Source organism: Carcharodon carcharias, chromosome 1 (genome assembly GCF_017639515.1).
Source record: "Carcharodon carcharias isolate sCarCar2 chromosome 1, sCarCar2.pri, whole genome shotgun sequence".
Taxonomy (NCBI): domain Eukaryota; kingdom Metazoa; phylum Chordata; class Chondrichthyes; order Lamniformes; family Lamnidae; genus Carcharodon; species Carcharodon carcharias.
In genome coordinates this window covers 226957238-226977670 of record NC_054467.1, presented here as the reverse complement: position 1 = coordinate 226977670, position 20433 = coordinate 226957238, and the positions used below count along the sequence as shown (strand labels likewise).

General features: G+C 41.2%; 1 protein-coding gene across 4 annotated transcripts in view; it reads left to right on the top strand.

Moving 5' to 3' along the window:
- The window catches only part of nsd2 (nuclear receptor binding SET domain protein 2), a 116459-nt gene that overhangs the window by 38804 nt on the left and 57222 nt on the right, over positions 1-20433 (top strand). For all 4 annotated transcript variants that reach the window (XM_041210039.1, XM_041210134.1, XM_041210291.1 and 1 more), the window contains 5 exons: positions 1806-1975; positions 2946-3476; positions 12965-13121; positions 14016-14093; positions 17216-17337. In XM_041210039.1, the coding sequence (XP_041065973.1) occupies positions 1806-1975; positions 2946-3476; positions 12965-13121; positions 14016-14093; positions 17216-17337 (1058 nt within the window). The remainder of the gene's footprint in view (positions 1-1805; positions 1976-2945; positions 3477-12964; positions 13122-14015; positions 14094-17215; positions 17338-20433) is intronic.

The following is a 20433-nucleotide window of genomic DNA, read 5'->3' as shown; positions in this document are numbered from 1 at the left end:
AGTGGAGATGTTTGCTGATGATTGCACAATGTTCACCATTCGTGGTTCCTCAGATACTGAAGCAGCCCATGTCCAAATGCAGCAAGATCTGGACAATATCCAGGTTTGGGCTGACAAGTGGCAAGTAACATTTGCACCGCACAAGTGCCAGTCAATGACCATCGGCAACAAGAGAGAATCTAACCATTGCCCCTTGACATTCAATTGCAGTACCACACTGAATCCTCCACAATCAACATCCTGGGGGTTACCATTGACTGGAAACTGAACTCGACTAGCCTTATAGATACTGTGGCTACAAGAGCAAGTCAGAGGCTAGGAATCATGCGACAAGAACTCACCTCCTGACTCCCCAAAGCCTGTCCACGATCTACAAAGCACAAGTCAGCAGTGTGATGGAATGCTCCCCACTTGCCTGGATGAGTGCAGTTCCCACAATACTCAAGCTTGACACTGTCTAGGGCAAAGCACCACATCAACAAACATTTGCTCCCTCCACCACCATGGTAGTGACAGTGTACACCATCTATAAAATGCACTGCAGGAATTCACCAAGGCTTCTTCGACAGCACTTTCCAAACTCACGACTACGACCATCTAGAAGGACAAGGGCAGCAGATAGATGGGAAAACCACCACCTGGAAGTTCCCCTCCAAGTCACTCACCATCCTGATTTGGAAATATATCGCCAATTCTTCACTGTCACTGGGTCAAAATCCTGGAACTCCCTAACAGCACTTTGAGTGTGCCTACACCACATGGACTGCAGAGGTTCAAGAAGGTAGCTCACCACCACCTTCTCATGGGCAACTTGGGATGGGTAATAAATGTTGGCCCAGCCAGTGAAGCCCACATCCCGTGAATGAAAGCAGTCTTTCTAACTGGAGGGCTAGAATGCAAAAGGGAGGAAGTTTTTGACACTGCTATGCAAAGCCCTGGTTAGGCCACATCTGGACTACTGTGTACATTTCTGGCATTGCATCTCAAAATTACATAAACTCAGCTTGTGTTCTTTGGAATATCAAAGTTAAGGGTTGATTTGTTTGAGGTTTTTAGGATGTTAGTAATATGGAACTCATTGGCTCAAAATGTAGTGGATGCCAGCTCAGTTAATAATTTTGGATCTGAAATTTCGCTAGACATGGGTTAAAAGGTAGAAGAGTGGCGTTAAACTGCAAATAGGTCATAATCTCATTAGGAGGTGAAATAAGCTCGAGAGACTGACTGTTCCCATGTACCTTGCAATTTGTACACTGTCTTGACTTGGACAATAATCATCATTCCTTCATTGTCGCTGTGTCAAAGCCCTGTAGCTCCCTGCTTAACTTTATTGCAGGGAGTACCTTCACTATGCAGATTGCAGTAGTTCAAGGTGGCTCACCATCACTTTCTCAAAGGCAATGAGGGATGAACAATAAATGCTGACCTTACCAACAGCACCCACTTCCTGAGAATAAGTTTTTTTTAATTAAAGCAATTTTATATGCATGAGCAGAATTGCATTGCTCGTTAGCTGAATACAGGTTGTGGCTCTAGTGTAGGGAAGCCTGTTTCTAGCAAATCAGATCCATAGTTTTGTCTTTAATTCAAGACGCATCATTGTAGGCTTTCAATAATTGTAATTCTTTTGAGGATTGTATTGTCAATTTTTTAATTGTAAATAGACTCCAAATCCAATGTAGTAAAGTCCAATGTAAGTCTATGCAGTAAAATATGACTTCCCTGAATAATCGCACTGCTCTGTAACTCTGTGTTCAATTTTTGCCGTAAAAATTGCAAACAATACTTTTCTCTTATTTTGACAGGTCTGAATAGGGCCACTTGTCGCCAGTATCATGTCCAGTTTTTTGGAGAAGCTCCAGAAAGAGCCTGGATTTTTGAAAAGAGCATGATACCCTTTGAAGATTTTCAACAATATGATGAGTTAGTCCAAGAAAGTGCCAAACATGCAAGTTCCAAGGCAGAGAAGAACAAGGTAGAAAATTCCCTTGGATGCATTAAGTATTGAGATTTTACAGTGCATCTTTCTTTCCTGTGGCATGTACAAGTTTTGTTCACAGAAGTCTAATCTGATTTGTTTGTCATTCACTCTGAACATCTTTCTTATGTTTTGTTTTCTGCTCCTCACAGGATTGTTAAAATATTCTCCTGCCCCCGCACCCCCCCCATTACTTCCAACAGTGAGTTTGTAGTTCTTGCTGAAACTGTCGCCAGTGTTGCATTAACTGATGTAGCTTTTTGCCACTATCTAGACCAGCTTAAAAAATGGTCATTAACCATGTCCAGACTTGGATGACTGACCAAACCTTGCTGCAGTATCTGAGATCAGCATTGGAGTGCTTTATAAAACATCTCCTTTTGGCCTTATCCCAAACATCATTCGCTCAGAAATTTTTAGACTATACAAAATGCTCAGATAAAACTAAAATAATTTTTTCCAGCCTCTTGGGGCTTAATTAATTCTAAATTTCCCATCTGCTTTGGCATCACTCCTAAAGTTTGGCAGATGAGTAAGTCTTGAAGTTCAGAGCCAAACAGTGTATTCAAGCCAAATTTGAGCCTCCGCTATTACAAGTGAAATCTGCCTTGGAGTTGCCTTTATTTGTGGTATTAAACCTGCCTGGTGTCATATGGAAATATTATCTTACTGAATCTTTTCACATATTGGACCTCCTGGTTAATATGTTTATCACTACAGTAGCTTTATTCCTATAACACATTATTTCCACCTGAGTTGAAGTGTGTATTTTCTTTTAAAACTATCCTCAGTAGCTACAAATTCCACAGAGATGTCTGTAGAGTTAAATGTTCAGTCGTTCATGATAAAATATAATGGGTTTAGAACGTGAGGTGTCGATTCCGTCCCTAGCAAGTCTGAAGAAATTCTTTCAGCAGTTTAGCAATTATATGTCCTTAGAGAATGAAATTACTTTTCTGTTTTTCAGATCCTAAAACCAATTCCTGCCAAAATTCGTGGTCAGTGGGATATCGGCATTTCCCAGGCTAAAGAAGCATTGGCAATGACCCGAGAGGATCGAAAGGCTAAATACACCTTTGTTTATGATCATGATCGTCCACTACTCCCGCCCCAGGTTGCAAAGGAAGCTGGAGTTCCTGTTGAACTTATAGAGGACAGGAAATGGCCAACTGAAGAATTCCCAAGTACCAAGGAAAATCTCACTGACAGTAAAGGCCGTAGGAGAAGAAACCGCAGTGCACCAAATAAAAGGCAGTGTTCAAAGCTGTGTGAACCTAAGACCCCTGCAGCGCAGTGTGTAAATAGGACTGTAGATTGTATTGAAGGTTCTGCTCAAAGTCAGTCAAGTGATAGGACATCTTGTAGATCATCAGACTCTGAGAGTGGTACAGGTTCCCCGGTGGCTAAGAGAAAACAAGGAGCCTCCATTCAGCGGACCAGGAAATGTGATACTGCCTTCGCTCAGTTCATGGCCTTTTGTCAGAAACACAGAGATGAGGTTTGTGTTTTAAAAGCTTACTTGGCAAGTAAAATATAAATTCTTGCATTCAGACTTCATTTCTGTCTCCAATAAGCTGTTGAATTCCAGAGCTGTCTCTATACAGTGGCAGTACAGGGTAGTCTGCAGTACCAGAAATACAATATGTAATAATATTTAGCACTGAAGATTTGACTAGGCATTACATTAAGACACTGCCCAATTCAGTGAATTGTAAAGAAAGCACAATTACCTGAAAATTAACACTGAACGGAAAGCTGGCTTGTGTTTTGCGCTAAAGTGCATTTCCTGATGTTGCTATACTTGACTTTGATATTATCAATGAAAAATTTTGTTTCAGTTGACAACATGAATGTCATAGTACAGTTCATAAATTTAGTTATGAGGTGAAAATGAATAGAGTAGAAAGCTTTTTCCAGTTAGGAATAATTAGTTGCACTTAAAATTGCAAATGAGGGTGAAATGTTGCACATAACAATCTGAAAGGCTATATTCATGGAAGGTTGAAGTTGGCCAAATGCGTGGAATTTGCATCCGTAATGGACAAAACTATGGAGGTGCAGCACTTGCCATTGGCCATTGTTAGGGAGTGTTTTCCTCTGGTGAGTGAAATGGCAAAAAGGCAAAGGTTTTCTTTTATTACCAGACCAAAATAAAAAGTTAGGCCTAGATCTTCCTGTCAGCAGCCTACATTTTAAATTGTTGTTACTTTTCCGTCAGCTGCAGCGGGAAGTTCCTGTCCCAGCTGCAGTGTGGATTAGTTGTCAAGGTGAGTAGGGAGGCCTTGTGGCAAACCTATTTGAAGTGAAACAGTGCCTCCTTTGTTGTCATGAACTGAAAGCATGCTGAAATCTGCCTTCGGTTCAACATTTCCAAGTGTTTTCAAAGTAAATTTTAATTATTCTTTCTAGCTTCCCCTTCGTCCCTTGTGCTGCTCATCCATTGCGCATTAATTTTGAAAGTGACATATATTCCAATTGCAAACAAGAATCTTGAACTTAGACAGTAAAGAGCTGGCTAAAGTTGATTGGGAAAATAGGCTTGTGTATGGCAGTAAGTAAACAGTGGGAAGTGTTTATAAGAAACAATTCAAAATGTTTGACAAAATACATCCCATTGGAAAACAAAAAATCAGAGATCCACCCATGGCTAACTAAGGAGGTTGAGGAGAAGAGTAGATTAAAAGAAGAAACTTATAATGTTGCAAAGAATAGTAGCAAGTCTGAAGATTGGGAGTGTCTTGGAAACCAACAAGGGGCCACCAAAAAGGTGTTAAAAAGGGAAAAAATAGAATGAGGGTAGACTAGCCAATGATCTAAAAACAGATTGTAAGATCTTTTACAAACATATAAAAGGGAAGAGCAGCTAAAGTAAATATCTGTCCCTTAGATGCAGAGTAGAAATTATGGGAAATGAGAAAAGGGCAGACTGAACAATTTTGTGCCTATCTTGACAGTAAAAGGCACATGTTACATACCAGAAATAACTTAGGGGCTGATAGGAGTGAAGAAATTAAGTTGATTAATATCAGCAGGGAAAAGTACTAGAGAAACTCAAGGGAATAAAATCAGACAAATCCCCAGGGCCTGATGGCCTACATCCCAGGGTTTTAAAAGAGATAGCTGCAGAGATAGTGGATGCGCTGGCTTTGATTTTCCAAACTTCCCTATGTCCTGGAATGCTCCCAGCAAATTGGAAGTTAGCAAATGTAACACCACTATTCAAAAAAGAAGGCAGAGAGAAAACAAATAACTGCTGGCCAGTTAGCCTGACATCAGTCATTGGGAAAATGTACAAATCTATTATTGAAGCCTTAACAATGAACTTGTTCTAATCATACTATGCTTTTCTAAGTCAACATGGTTTTACTGAAGGGAAACCCTGTTTGACAAACCTATTAGAGCTTTTTGAGAATGTAGCTAATAGAATGGATAAAGGGAATCCAGTAGAGGAATTGTACTTAGATTTCCAAAAGGCATTCAATAAGGTGCCACACTGAAGGATATTAAATAAGATGAGTGTTCATGGAGTTGGGAATGATATATTAACATAGAAAACTATAGAGGAGATGTGCAGGGCAAGTTTTTTACGCAGAGGGTAGTGAGTGTCTGGAATTTGCTGCCAGAGGAGGTGGTGGAAGCAGGTACGATAGTGGTGTTTAAGAGGCAGCTTGACAAATACATGAATAGAGGGATATGAACCCCGGAAGTGCAAAATGTTTTAGCTGACGGGCAATATGATCGACGCAGGCTTGGAGGGCTGAAAGGCCTGTTCCTGTGCTGTACTTTTCTTTGTTCTTATAGCAAATTGGTTAAAGGACAGGAAGCAGACATTAGGGATAAATGAGGCATTTTCAAGTTGCCAGGCAGTAACTCATGGAGTGCCACAGGACTGTTCACAGTCTATATTAATGACTTAGACCAGAGACAAAAGTAGGTGGGAAAGCAAGCTGAGAGGAGGACACAGGCTGCATAGAGATAAAGATAGGTTAAGTGAGTGGGTAACAATGTGGCAGATGGTATATAATCTGGGGCAGTATGAGGCTATTCACATTGGATGTAATAATAGAAAAGCAGAGTATTTTTTAAACGCCATACAAGTTATAAATGTGATCAGAGAGACTTGTGTTTACCCAAAAAGGTTCACATGCAGATACAGCAAGCAACCAGGAAAGCAAATGGCATGTTGGTGATCTTTATTGCAAGGGGGTTTGGAGTACAAGAATAGAAAAGTCTTGCTGCAATTGTACAGGCTGTTGAGATCACACCTAGAAAACAAAATACTACGGATGCTAGAAATGTGAAATAAAAACAAAAAATACTGGCAAAACTCAGCAGGTCTGGCAGCATCTGTGGAAAGAGAAGCAGAGTTAACGTTTGGAGTCCATATGACTTCTTCAGAGCTCTGATGCTGCCAGACCTGAGTTTTTCCAGCATTTTTTGTTTTTTCTCCTGGAACACACTGTTCAGTCTTTGAATCCATAATTAAGAAAGGATAAACTTGCATTGGAGGCAGTACAGCAAAGGTTCACGAGATTGATTCCTGGGATGAGAGCGTTGCCCTATGGATAAGAGGCTGAGTAAATTGGGTCTATATTCTCTGGAGTTTAGTAGAATGAGAGGCAACCCCATTGAAACATTCAGGATTCTGAAGAGGCTTGACAGGGTAGACACAGGTTGTTTCCATTGGCTAGTGAATCTAGGACATGGGGGCACAGTCTCAGGATAGGGGATTGATTGTTTAGAACTGAGATGAGGATTTTTTTCACTCAAAGGGTTGCAAATCTTTGGAATTCCCTACTCCAGGCGGTTGTGGATGTTCCGTTGTTGACTATATTTAAGGCTGAGGTAGACATAGGTCTTTCAGGGAATCAAGAGATATGGGGAGTGGGTGGGAAAGTGGAGTTGAAGCAAAAGATCAATGATTTTATTGAATGGTTGAGCAGGCTCGACGGACTGCCTCTGTTGCTCCTATTTCTTATTTTCCTGCCCCACCCCACCGCCAAACCACATACCCAGTGCGCTCACAGTCCCCCATCCCTAGTGTCACACACCTTTCTCCAATTGCCCCCAGCCCCCAAGGGCATCATTGGCTCTGATTCGACATCAGTGGAAGCAAGGAATGCGGGGGCTGGATTGAGTTGAGGGGAGGAGGGTTGGTTTAGCAGCACTGGGGGTGACGGTAGTGGAAAGACACACACTCTCCTGATTTTAAAGGGCAGCATTTCTGGAGCTGGCTCCACGTCTGTTCAGAACAGCGCTAAATAAATAAGAGCAAAAAACTAATTAAGTACCAGTCAAACAGCCTAAGTTTATGCACTGACCAGTCACAATGGCACCATCGGCAGAGGCTCTCCCGGAGCCATTTCTGGCAAACTGGAAGTTGGGATTCTAGCGTTGGTCGCCCCCAGAACTTGCGATTCCACTACAATCGAGAGGAAGGTAGAGTTGGAAAGGCTATCTTTACTTAAATAGATAAGGTGCCAGGACCGGATGAGATGCACCCAAGGGTACTAAGGTAAGTGCGTGGCAATTGCAGAGGCACTATTGATAATCTTCCAGCCTTCCTGTGACACCGGGGAGGTGCCAGAGGACTGGAGAACTGCATATGTTACACCTTTATTCAAAAAGGGATGCAAGGATAAATCTGGCAACTTCAGTTTGACTTCAGTACCAGGGAAACTTCCAGAAACTGTAGTACAGGATAAAATCTATAGTCGCTTGGACAAGTGCAGGATAATTAACCAAAGCCAGCATCGAGCCATTAAGGGAAAATCATGTTTAACTAACTTGCTAGAGTTTTTTGAGCAGGTGAAGAAAGAAGGTTGATAAGGGAAACACTGTTGATGTGATGTATATGGACTTTCAAAAGGCATTTAATACAGTGCTATACAACAGACTTGTGAGCAAAATTCTGGAATAAAAGGGAAAGCAGGCACTTGGATAAGAAGTTGGCTGATTAACAGGAAACCGAGTAGTGATAAATGGTTGTTTTTCAGATTGGAGGAAGGTTTGTAGTGGAGTTCCCCAGGTGTCAATGTTGGGACCCTTGCTCTTCCTGGTGTATGTTAATGACCTAGACTGTGGTGTGTAGGGTATGATTTCAAAGGTTGGAGATGTTGTCAACTGTGATGGGGATAGCCTTGAATTTCAGAAGGATGTAGACATGCTTAGATCGGCCAGACAAATGGCAGATGAAGTTCAATACAGAGAAGTGATTCATTTTAGCAGGAAAAATATGGTGAGATGATACAAAATAATAAAGGGAGATCTCCTAAAGGAGATGCAGGAACAGAGGGACCTCGGTGTATACGTACAAAGTCATTGAAGATGGCAGGGCATGTTGAGAGAGCAGTTAATAAAGCATACAGTATCTTGGGCATTGAGTACAAGAGTAAGGACGTCGTATTGAAATTGTATAAGACACTAGTTAGGCCTCATCTGGAGTACTGCGTCCAGTTCTGGGCGCCATACTTAAGGAAGAATATGAAGGCTTTGGAGAGAGTACAGAGGAGATTCACAAAATTAATTGCAGGACCAAAGTACTGTAGCCTATGAGGATAGATTGGAGCGGTTTGGACTCTTTTCCTTGGAGAAAAGAAGGCTGAGAGGACACTTGATAGAGGTATTCAAGATCGTGAGGGGTATGCACAGGGTAAATAGTGAGAAACTGTTCCCACTCTAACATCAAGAATTAGAGGACACAGATTCAAAATAATTGACAAAAGGAGTAAATGTGATGAGGAAAAAAATTTTTATCCAGGGGGTGGTTGGTATCTGGAACCAACTTCCTGAAAGGTAGGCTCAATCAAGGCATTCAAAAGGGAATTGGATTACTACTTGCAAAGAGAGAATGTGCAAGGTAACGAGGATGAAGGCAGGGGAGTGCGACTAGGTGGAATGCTCAATGGGCCAAATGGTCACCTTCTGCACTGTAAAGATACTGTGATACATTGCAGCACTCAATAGCAGCAAAGGTCTCTGCATTCGTCATTGTTGGGTCCAGAGATCTGGGCCACCATTTTCATACAGCGAGTTATCTAGAACATGGAATGCTTGCTACAGGGTTTTGGTGAGACCCGCATCAGGAGCAATGTTCGCAATTTTGGTCTCCACATTTAAGAAAGGATATACTTGCATTGGAAGACGGTACAGCACAGTCCCTGAGTTGAGAGGCTGAATAAATTGGGCTTATATTCTCTGGAGCTTAGAAGAACAAGAGGCGATCTCATCGCAACCTACAAAGTCCTGATGGGGCTTGTTAGGGTAGACACAGAGATTGTTTCCATTGGTCAGGGAATTTAAAACAGGGGGCATGGTCTCAGGGTAAGGGGCTGATCGTTTAGGACCGAAATGCGAATTTTCTTGACTAAAAAGGTTGTGATCCTTTGGAATTCTCTACCCCAGATGGTTGTGCATGCTCCATCATTGAAAATATTTAAGGCTGGGATAGAAAAGTCTTTGGTATCTCAGGGAATTAAGGGATATGGGAAGCAGGAAAATGGAGGAAATGCAAGATCAGGCATAATTGTATTGACTGAGGGGAGAAGGTGTCACTGAACTAGTAGTCCAGAGGCCCAGGTTCTGCTTTGGGGAAGCAGGTTCACATCCCACCACGGCAGCTCACTACCACCTCAAGGGCAATTGGGGATGGGCAATAAATGCTGGCCCAGCCAGCGAAGCCCACATCCCATAAATGAATTTTAAAGTAAAACTAATCCAATTAACTAAAATCTGGAATTGAAAACTAGTGTCAGTAATAGTGACCATGAAACCATCATCGATTGTCGTAAAACCCCATGTGGTTTAGTAATATCCTTTAGGGAAGAAATTCTGCCATCCTAGACCCAGAGCAATGTGGTTGACTCTTAACTACTCTCTGAAATGGCCAAGCAAGCCACTCAGTTCAAAGGTCAGTCAGTGATGGGCAACAAATGCTGGCAATGTCAGCAACGCCCACGTTCCGTGAAATAATTTTTTTTAAATGGCAGAGCAAGTTTGATGGTCAATGACTCCTCTTATTTCTTATGTTCTTATGCTTTTGAGGCTATGCAAAATCATTTAAAAAGGAAAAGACAGGAGAGGAGGTAGGATTACAGGAGATGGCCCCAATGATCTCTTGATGTGCTGTAATTGATTTGTTCATAAACAGCAAGCCAATCTTTCTCAAAACATATAAACATCTTCTCTACTGGGAATGAAATAAACTAAATCTTGACAGGCATAATTCCCAATAAAACAAATTATCTTGCAAAAAATTATCAAACATCAGTGTTTGAATTCTTCACTAAATTAATGTTATACATTTAGCTCATGCTTGTGATCTTTCCACATGACTTCAGTTCAGTGTGGAGTAGGGATGTGTGTATAGTCTTCAGCCAGCAAGGGTGGTTAGTGTTGCTCAATATACTCTACCATGCAATGATTAAATTCCTTACATGGACCATTCAGCACAGTAAGAAATATTTGATTTTCACATTCTGTGACTTGCTGTATTTTTGTGAACTAATTAGAAATGCTACTTTTTTGTGTTTTAATTCCTCTCTGGTGCACTTGTTCTTGGCTGAAAATGTACATGTCTTTGTATGCTTGAGTCACAGTACTTTGTTATAGCTTGAAGCCAATAAGGGTTTTACATTTGTTTGTAAATCTATTGTGCTTATAAAGTGGAACCCCAGCAATTTTGTCAACTAAAAATTGCTAGGTGCAGACATAGAGAATGCCATGCAGATATTCCACAATATCAAGGCAACCACTATGCATTGGTTCCTTTGTAACATTTTGGCTTAAATCTCTTCTTTGTTTTAATTGAGCTTTAAAATCCCAGACACATGGTGCCCAGTTTTAATTCTGTATCAATGAATGGGTTTTGAATGTTCAAAGGTTATTGCAGAAAATAGAAAGCTCAGTCTAGGGGTTAACATATTGGCGTGGGTAGAAGATTGTTTCCTGTTAGCAAGCCAAAGCAGGCATAAATGTCATTTTCTGGTTGGCAAGATGTAATGAGTGGTTTGCCGTAGGGATCAGTGCTGGGTCTCAGTGCCTGGGTGTGTGGGCAAAGATCTGGCAAATGAAGTGTAATGTGGGAAAATATGAAATTGTCCATTTCGGCAGGAAGCATTAAAAAGCATACCTAAATGGCAAGAGATTGCAGAGCTCTGAGATGCAAAGGGATCTGGGCGTCCCAGTGCATGAATCACAAAAGGTTAGTATGCAGGTGCAACAAGTAATTAGGAAAGTTAATAGAATGTTATTGTTTATTGCAAGGGGGATTTAATACAAAAGTAGGGAGGTTATCCTTCAGTGATACAGGGCATTGGTGAGACCACTTCTGGAGTGCTGTGTACAGTGTTGGACTCTTTATGTAGGCAAGGATGTAAATGCATTAGAAGCAGTTCAGGGAAGGTTTACTAGACTAATACTAGGAATAGGAAGGTTGTCTTATGAGGAAAGGCTGGACAGGCTAGTCTTGTATCCATTGGAGTTTAGGAGAGTAAGGTAACTTGATTGAAACCTTTAAGATCCTGAATGGACTTGACAGGGTGGATGTGGAGAAGATGTTTCCTCTTGTGAAAGAATCTAGAACTAGGGATCATAGTTTAAAAATAAGGGGTTGTTCATTTAAGACAGAGATGAGGAGAAATTTTTTGAGGGTCATGAGCCTTTGGAACTCCCCCTCAAAAGGCGGTGGAAGCAGAGCCTTTGAATATTTTCAAGGCAGAGATAGATAGGTACTTGGTTAAGCAAGTGGGTGAACGGTTATTGGGGATAGGCAGGAATATGGAGTTGAGGTTACAATCTGATCAGCCATAAACTTATTGAATGGCAGAGCAGGCTCGCGGGGCCGAGTGGCCTACTCCTCCTGGTTTGTATGTGAGAGTTAAAATCGGGGCCCAAGGTTTCTAATCTAAAATCTGCAAATATTTGTAAATTGACCAAATGTGAGTTGAGCCGCCCTCGTCTTGAGCATTAAGAGGGAAGATTTCTTCCACAATTTATAATGAAGTTGTAAATGTGGCTTTATACTAGTATTACTGTACATAAGGAAATAATTTCTCCAAGGTTTCAATGTTCTGAAGATACATTGAGTTATGTTTCCTATTGAATGGATAAAACATTTATTCATGCTTACTGTTCCAACTACATATTGAAAATTTCCTTTGAATTTCTGTTCGTCGTGATATGGACTGAAGAAGGCTCCAGCATAATTTTAGTCTGCTTTAATGATGTCTGAAGAAGCATACAAGTTGGCATTATTCTAATTCTCCACCCTTTTTCTACTTTTCTCCACTCCTCTAAAAAAGTTGGGAAATAGTTCCATGGGTACTGCCAGCTCTGTGACAATGCTTTGTGTTACTCTAGACAGTGAATTTACCTGGGCAGGCATCACAGCTCAACCCGATCCTGTCCGTGTACCAGGCCCCTTCACCTACGTTTCCAGTAAGAAATCTTGCATGGTGAATAGCAGTGGAATCCATAGTTGATCTTTTTTTCTCTATCCCTTTTTCATCATTTCTGTCCCCAAGCACCAGACTGAGATCTGATCCAGTGCATACCAGAAATTGAATCTCCAACTTTTTTGACCTGAGTGATTTGAGTCCCATTCCTTTATAGTTTGTTTATCCATTAGTCCATCAGGATGCAACTTAGCAATTTGTCAGCTGATAGCCTGGTTCATGTCACTGTGTAATGGTGTCTGATATCTGTTTTACCCTTTCTCCTGATTGGTTGGCCAAGGCTCTTAATTTATGTTGAGTTGTAATTGCCCTCCAGTTCATGATGGTGTGTTGAAACTTGTATCATTGCATCAATTGGAAATATAATATTGACCACAAACCTTATTCTACAAATGCTTATATCAAGCTTATGCTTTCAAAATGGTCTGTTGTGCAATATTTTGAGGAATAGATGTGAATCCTTTTTACCAATAGAATTTGCATTGTCTTCAATGGGGAGCAAAATAATTCTGAAATGCTTTTACGTTTGCAGCTAGCTGAGGAGCACCCAGATGCTTCTGGTGAGGAGATTGAAGAACTGTTGGAATCTCAATGGGCTATGCTTAGTGACAAACAGAGAGCACGTTACAATACCAAGTTCTCTATAGTAACCCCAGTAACAGAGCACAAATCTCCTGTGCTGGGCTCAGGTGAGTGTAAATTATCAATTGTTACTGGTTCTAAAGTTTAATTCTGCAAGAGATGGGCATCTGCTTCAAATATAATGTTAACCCAAAAACAAACTGTCAAAGTTAACATGCAGAGAACAATAAAATACCAGAACAGAAGGGATATTTCCGAGTCCTTTCGTGATAGTGTACAGAAACAGGGAGGAACTTTAACATAATCCTCCCATCAGGAAACTGACAGGATGATGTGGAACCCCAGTTTTACACTCAATATTACCCCATTTATCCTCAGTTTTCAAATGGAAGGGTGAATTTAACATTGCCCTCACAGTATGAGGGCATATGTTGTTTCCTGAATGTTCTGTATTAAGTCAATAGAGTATGATTTGCTTTTTATTCTGCATAACACTCTGGAAGCTATTTTTACTTTGGTTTCCAAGTTAATAAAGTACTTCTTGACAAAGGGACAAAACTATTAATATTTAGATAGAATGGGCAGATATTTATTTCAAAAGTAATTGGAATATTTTTACGCTGGGCATGCAATAGTGTTTTTTCCAATTCATTTAGACATGTAGGTGGCAGCCTTCACTTATCCTTCTAAATACTGCCACATCCAGAGTTGGAAATTACCCATAACTTTCTGATCTAGGAGATGAAAAAACAGTTTTGCCTATTTTTTACATTGCACACTATAGAAAAAACTTAGGAATACACAAATAAATATCATACCAAAGCTTAATTGTTCATCCCTCTGCATCCTGTTGATTTTAATGGCTTTTTTGTTGTATTAAAACAGCTTTATTTCGTACTGTGCTGAAAACAATCTGGTACTAGTAAAATGCAGGGATTAGTAGCCCAAGGTATGAATTTAAATTGTTAGTCTTCAGTCAAGCATTTTTCTCTTCTCAATAGGTTTTTCAGCAGGATCACCTGGGCCAACCAGACGCAAAGTGCTGCAAGAATCTCCAAAAAGAACAACTAGATCGAGTGGTAGGTTGAAGGAAACCTTTCTTGCAGTTAGTTGATTTGCATGTGGTTTCGTCAAATGCATTTGGAAAGTTTCATATAACTATTCTTGAACTTTCACATTTGTCTGGGTTTACCTGGGTGATTAAAGCGTCTTTATAATTTATAAATGACTAGTATTTACATAACCATATAAGTTGCTGGTTCAATTTTGGGAATGCTGTCACAATTATATGGGATGGTTATTAAATTTGCAATTTAAAATAAAACTGAAACAGAAATTTTGGAATGGCTAAGGCACATTTATGTGAAATTAGTTTATCTCCAATGGCATTGCTCAATGTAAGGCAGGCATTCCACTAATGTTGGGATAGGTGTGGTACATGCTTCGTTGAAAAGATTTGGAAGGAGGTTTCCAGATTCTTGTGCAGAGAGTGAAGTAAGTGTTTTTTCTTGGTTTTGTGTCATGCAACGTGGTGGGGCGGGGGGGAGTGCGAGGAGGGTGATTCAGGACTATTTGACTGCATCATTCTTCTATCCTGTAGAGTGGTATGAGGCTTGAGTGCAAATTAGCAATGTGTTAGCTGTTAATTGTGTTGAGAGGGAATGAAAGGCAACGACAGAACCCCGTGGACCTGAACGCAGATCTCCATTTTGAAAGCAGAAACCAAAGGAAGATGTTTTACTTGATGGTGGGTGAGGAGAATGAGTGATTCAGAGAGACTGAAGTTTCACTTTGAGAACAGGAAACAGGAGGCATGTCAGTTTTCGGGTCTTGAAGCTCGGTAAGGGGGAAAGAGTCACTCATTTGGATTTTGACTGTGGTGACCCCTTAATTGGCATGGAGACAGGTTCCCTGTTCAATTAAGGGTGATGGGGGTGGGCTCAGAGGCCTGGCTGCACTGACTGGTAACTGAGCGGACATTTCAATTTAAATTAATAGAGAGAATGCTCAGTCTGCCATTTGGGGTGTGGGTGGAATGGGGAAATCCCTCTACAGGCTTTTGGCTATGCTTTCTCCCATTGCCTTCCCCTGGTTGTATGGGTAGGGAAATCCTGTAGGCCTACCAGGAGGGTAGTACCCTGGCCTGCTGCTGGGTGCTGTACTCCAGACAGCTGATCTGCACCCTATCATGTCGGGAAACAGGCAGTCGACTGGAAAATCCCAGTCAACCCTGAAACTTAAGGCTCTTAATTTGCCGAAATGGCCCACCTGGAGAACTGGGCCAAGAAACCGGCACACTGGCCAGTTTCCATACTTTCTGGCCCCATCTGCCTTTATTCCCAACCTCGGTGGAGCCTGAAAATCTATCCAGGCAGTCAAATTGTTTTGATTTTTACACACGCACAATACCTCTGAACTTTGCTATTTCCAACATTTGTTTAAGGAGGGGTCAGGATTACGTTCTGCAAATCTCAACCTTCTCTGTAAATGCTCACTTTTCTACTTAAATATTACTAGTATGTGTTGCCTTGTTTGTTTTTGACCATTCCTCTTAAGCTCCTGCATGTGATTATATTCTGGAAAGTCTAATTCTCAACTGAAACTGCCCAGAAATGGGGATTTGCCATAACTAGTGCCTTCGCTTGCAAGTAGATAAGTATTCAATTGGCTGAATGTGACCAACTCAAATGTAGATTGATTCAGTCGGTAAATACGGGTGAGGAACAGTAGGGAATATTATCTGATCTGACCTCATAACTTCCCATGTGCAGGTCAGGGTCGAGGTGCATGAGGCTTCTTGGTGACTCTGCATTCCTGTCATTTACACACATTACTCCTTTCCCTCATGTCCTACAATCTCTCCAGGACAAATTAATATCAACTTGTACAAGTCAATTCGGAGGAGCCATGGCATTAGCAGAGAAAAAACTGTACAAAAAAGCTAACTACAGTCCAGGCAAGTGCTCTGAATTATGCCCTATGCTCCTAACGCAAGAGTATGGCTTCCCAGGAAAGGTTTTCCAGAGAGTGATTGTTGTGAGTGCGAATACAATTTGTTTCTGTGGCTTTCTTCTGAGTTTTGCCTTTGCTAGTACATTTTCAGGTAGTGTTTTTAAATCAAGACAGTGACTCAAAAGAACTTCACAAAATTATTTTAACAACTTGATTGGTTTTTTTCTGCTATTAGAAATAGCTGCCTTGAAGGGAAATTTTCTTAAGTTTACTTTTGCCCCATTGGAATTAACTGCTTTTGATTCATTGACATTGAGTCAATTGGATTTTGATTGCTAACTTAACAGAGGTCCTTGTTTTAACTGATAGTAATTTTGGCCTACAGATTTGTGACTCTTTCAAATGTGACACCTTTGGAAGGCATGATACAAGAGACTTGAACTGGACACGATTTTTAAATATGTAAATGCTTACAGTCTGAGAGAGCAGCACTCAGACATAGATGTGAGTTTCCATGTGCCATGCTTGTATTTGTTAAGTGCCTGAGTCCTGGGAGAAATCTTTTCATTAAGGAGATAATGGAGATGAACTGCAGTTATATTGACTCATAAAAATTGAAACTGCAATCCCACTGGGCCTCTGGAGGCAGATTGCTGCTAATGGCTATAGAATTATAGGTCGATTATGATTCGAATTTATTAAATTTAAAGGTACTTGATACGTGACGAGTTATTATGACACCCAAAATCAAACGCTTCACCTTATTTGATTAACTTTTTTACTAAACCTATTTCAGGTAAGAAAAGAATTTGTATCATGTCCTCAGGACATCCCAAAGCACTTCACAATCAGTTAATTGCTTGAAGCAAATGCAATAACTCATTTGTGTAAAGGCCCCACAAACAGTAAGATGACTGTTTTCATTTTAAAACCTTTTAAATGTTCAGTACTGGCTGAGTCTACTAAGATGGGGAAATGCTGATCAGAACATCAGGAAAACTCTGCTCTTTGATTAATGCCTGGGAATTCTTTTATGCTCGTCTAACGAGGCAGGTAGAACATCCAGTTTAATGCCTGATCCCAAAGGTGGCAGTTCTGACATTGGGGTACTCCCTCAGTATTGCACTGAATAGCAGCCGAGATTGTACACTCAAGTCTGGAATGAGACTTGAACTCCCTACCTTCCAATTTGGATAAAGTTGTTTCAAACTGAGCCAAGCTGTTAACTGCTCTTTGTTTCCTTTTACAGTTAGTTCAGAATCAACTAGGCAAAGAAGACTATCCAGGAAAATAATAGATTACAGGGAGGACTCTCCAGAACGAATTGGCTCCAGCAAGAGATTAAAGCGGAACTACTACATAGATGAAAAGGTTCTTGCATGTTTAGAATTTCACCTACAAAATTTGTTGCGCAAAATGTGTAATCTGCCCTGTCCTTTTAAGAGAGGCAAGGGGGTTGCAAATAGATGTTTTGTGGTGATACAGATGTTTGCTGTGCTAGTTTTCTGTGTGCTTCTGGTATTAACAGCCTCTGATCAGAAATGACAACTCACTGACTTTAAACAGGTTACTAACGCTGGATGAGAAGAAACAAAAGAGGACACCCCTGCCCCCCCAGCCTCTAATAATTGTGGGGGGAAGAGCCCAGCACCAAACCCTGACTCACCTGGTGGGTTGGGAAAATGTGCATATTGAAGATCTTTCTCCGGCAATGTGTCCTAAATCGAATTTGCTGTGTTCTTTTTTTTTTCTGGTAGAATGTTGAAGTAAGCACACAGACTGCCAAAAAAAAAACAGCAGGCTGGTGCAATGAAATCATAGTCAGCCCAACCTGATGAGATCTCCTCTGGTTGATAGTTCCAAAGGTCCCACGGTCCTGTATTTGAGCAGCCTCAGTCTAGTTCCAAGGATATGAAACCCCTAATTTATCATGAATTCACTATCAGACACGGGATGTCTGACATGGAAAGTGAAAAAATGCTGCTTTAGTATAATAGGGCGTATCTCCTAATGTTGTGGTATGGTAGAGGGAACATTAAATTAATTGTATTTTCTTCAGCTGAAATGAGAATGTGTTTAATGTTGACACTAATGTTGATAATTTTAACTTGTCCTGTGGAAAACAGGTGCAACCAGATTGGCCACCCAGTTTTTACTGTTTGATTTAACTGGCCATTGAAATGTTTCCCACCAGGCCGGTTGAGGTAAATTTCTCTCCTGGGTGCTTGAGTTTGTGTTTAAGTGTTCCATTTCCAGCATTCCTCATCTCAATTAGGCTCAAAATTCAACCAGAAAATATTGTTTGCCAGCAACCGTCACCAAAATACTAACTTTACTCCCAAGAAACTGAGTTTGTCTTTTGTGCTGAGCACTGCTTTTTCTCTGAACTCTCGCTTTCCATGTGGGAAATGGGAGTCAGAGAATGGCAGGAAGGGACAAAGAAAAAAGTCTAAGAATACAAGACCAGATGTTACAAAGATAACACAAAGACAAAACTAAAGGCTTTGTATCTGAATGCACGTAGCATGCATAACAAAGTAAATGAATTGATAGCACACATTAAAGTAAATAACTATGATCTGAGAGCCATTACGGAGATATGGCTGCAGGATGACAAGGATTGGGTCCTGAATATTGAGTGATATATGACATTCGAGAAGAAATAGGAAGTTAGGTAAAGGTGGAGGAATAGCGCTGTTAATCAAGGATGGCATTGGTGCAGTAGTTAGAGTTGACATAGGTTGTGGAGATCAGGTTGTAGAATTATTCTGGGTGGAGCTGAGGAACAGTAGGGGAAAGAAGTCACTAGTGGCAGTGGTCAACAGGTCCCCAACTGTAACCACAATGTAGGACAAAGTAGATGAGAAGAAATATTGTGTGTGTGTGTGTGTGTGTGTGTGTGTGTGTGTGTGTGTGTGTGTGTGTGTGTGTGTGTGTGTGTGTGTGTGTGTGTGTGTGTGTGTGTGTGTGTGTGTGTGTGTGTGTGTGTGTGTGTGTGTGTGTGTGTGTGTGTGTGTGTGTGTGTGTGTGTGTGTGTGTGTGTGTGTGTGTGTGTGTGTGTGTGTGTGTGTGTGTGTGTGTGTGTGTGTGTGTGTGTGTGTGTGTGTGTGTGTGTGTGTGTGTGTGTGTGTGTGTGTGTGTGTGTGTGTGTGTGTGTGTGTGTGTGTGTGTGTGTGTGTGTGTGTGTGTGTGTGTGTGTGTGTGTGTGTGTGTGTGTGTGTGTGTGTGTGTGTGTGTGTGTGTGTGTGTGTTAAAGGGACAGCAATAATCATGGGTGATTTTAATCTATATATAAACTGGAAAAATCAGATTGGCAGCTGAGCTAGCTGAAGTGAATTGGGATAGAAGGCTAGAGGATAGATCAATGGGGAAGCAGTGGCAGACATTTAAGGGGATGTTTCGGAATATTCAACCAGAATACATTCCTATAGAATATTTCTATAATAAAGAAAACTTTTAAGGGGATGACCCACTATCTGTAGTTAACTAAAGTTAAGAAAAGCATCAAACATAAGGGAAAAGTATATAACTCTGCAAAGATGATTGGCAGGTCAGATGATTGGTAAGAATATAAAGACCGACAGAATGACTAAAAGGTTAAACAGGAGAAAGAAATTAGAGCGGTTTTTTTTTTTTATTCATTGGATATGGGTATCGTTGGCTAGGCCAGAATTTATTGTCCATCCCTAATTGCCATTGAGAAGGTGGTTGTGAGCTGCCTCCTTCAACCACCGCAGTCCATGAGGTGCAGGTGCACCTACAATGCTGTTAGGAAGGGAATTCAAGGATCTTGACCCAGCGACAGTGAAGGAATGGTGATATGTTTCCAAGTTAGGATGGTGAGTGACTTTGAGGGGAACTTGCAGGTGGTGGTGTTCCCATCTATCTGTTGTCCTGGTCCTTCTAGATGGTAGTGGTCATGAGTTTGGAAGGTGCTGTCTAAGGAGCCTTGGTCAGGTCCTGCGGCATATCTTGTAGCTGGTGCACACTGCTGCCACTTGTGCATCTGTGGTGCAGGGAGTGATTGTTTGTGCATGCAATTCCAATCAAGTGGGCTGCTTTGTCCTGGATGGTGTCAAGCTTCTTGAATGTTGTTGGAGCTGCCCTCATCCAGGCAAGTGGGGAGTATTCCATCACACTCCTGACTTATGCCTTGTAGATGGTGGACAGGCTTCGGGGAGTCAGGAGGTGAATTACTTGCTGCAAGATTCCGAGCCTCTGAGCTGCTCTTGTAGCCACAGTATTTATATGGCTAGTCCAGTTTGATTCTGGTCAGTGGTAACCCCCAGGATATTGATAGTCAGAGATTCAGCGATGGCTAATGCCATTGAATGTCAAGGGGCAATGGCTAGATTCTCTCTTGTTGGGGGTGGCCATTGCCTGGCACTTGTGTGGCACAAATGTTACTTGCCACTTGTTAGCCCAAACCTAGATATCATCCACATCTTGCTACATTTGGATATAGAC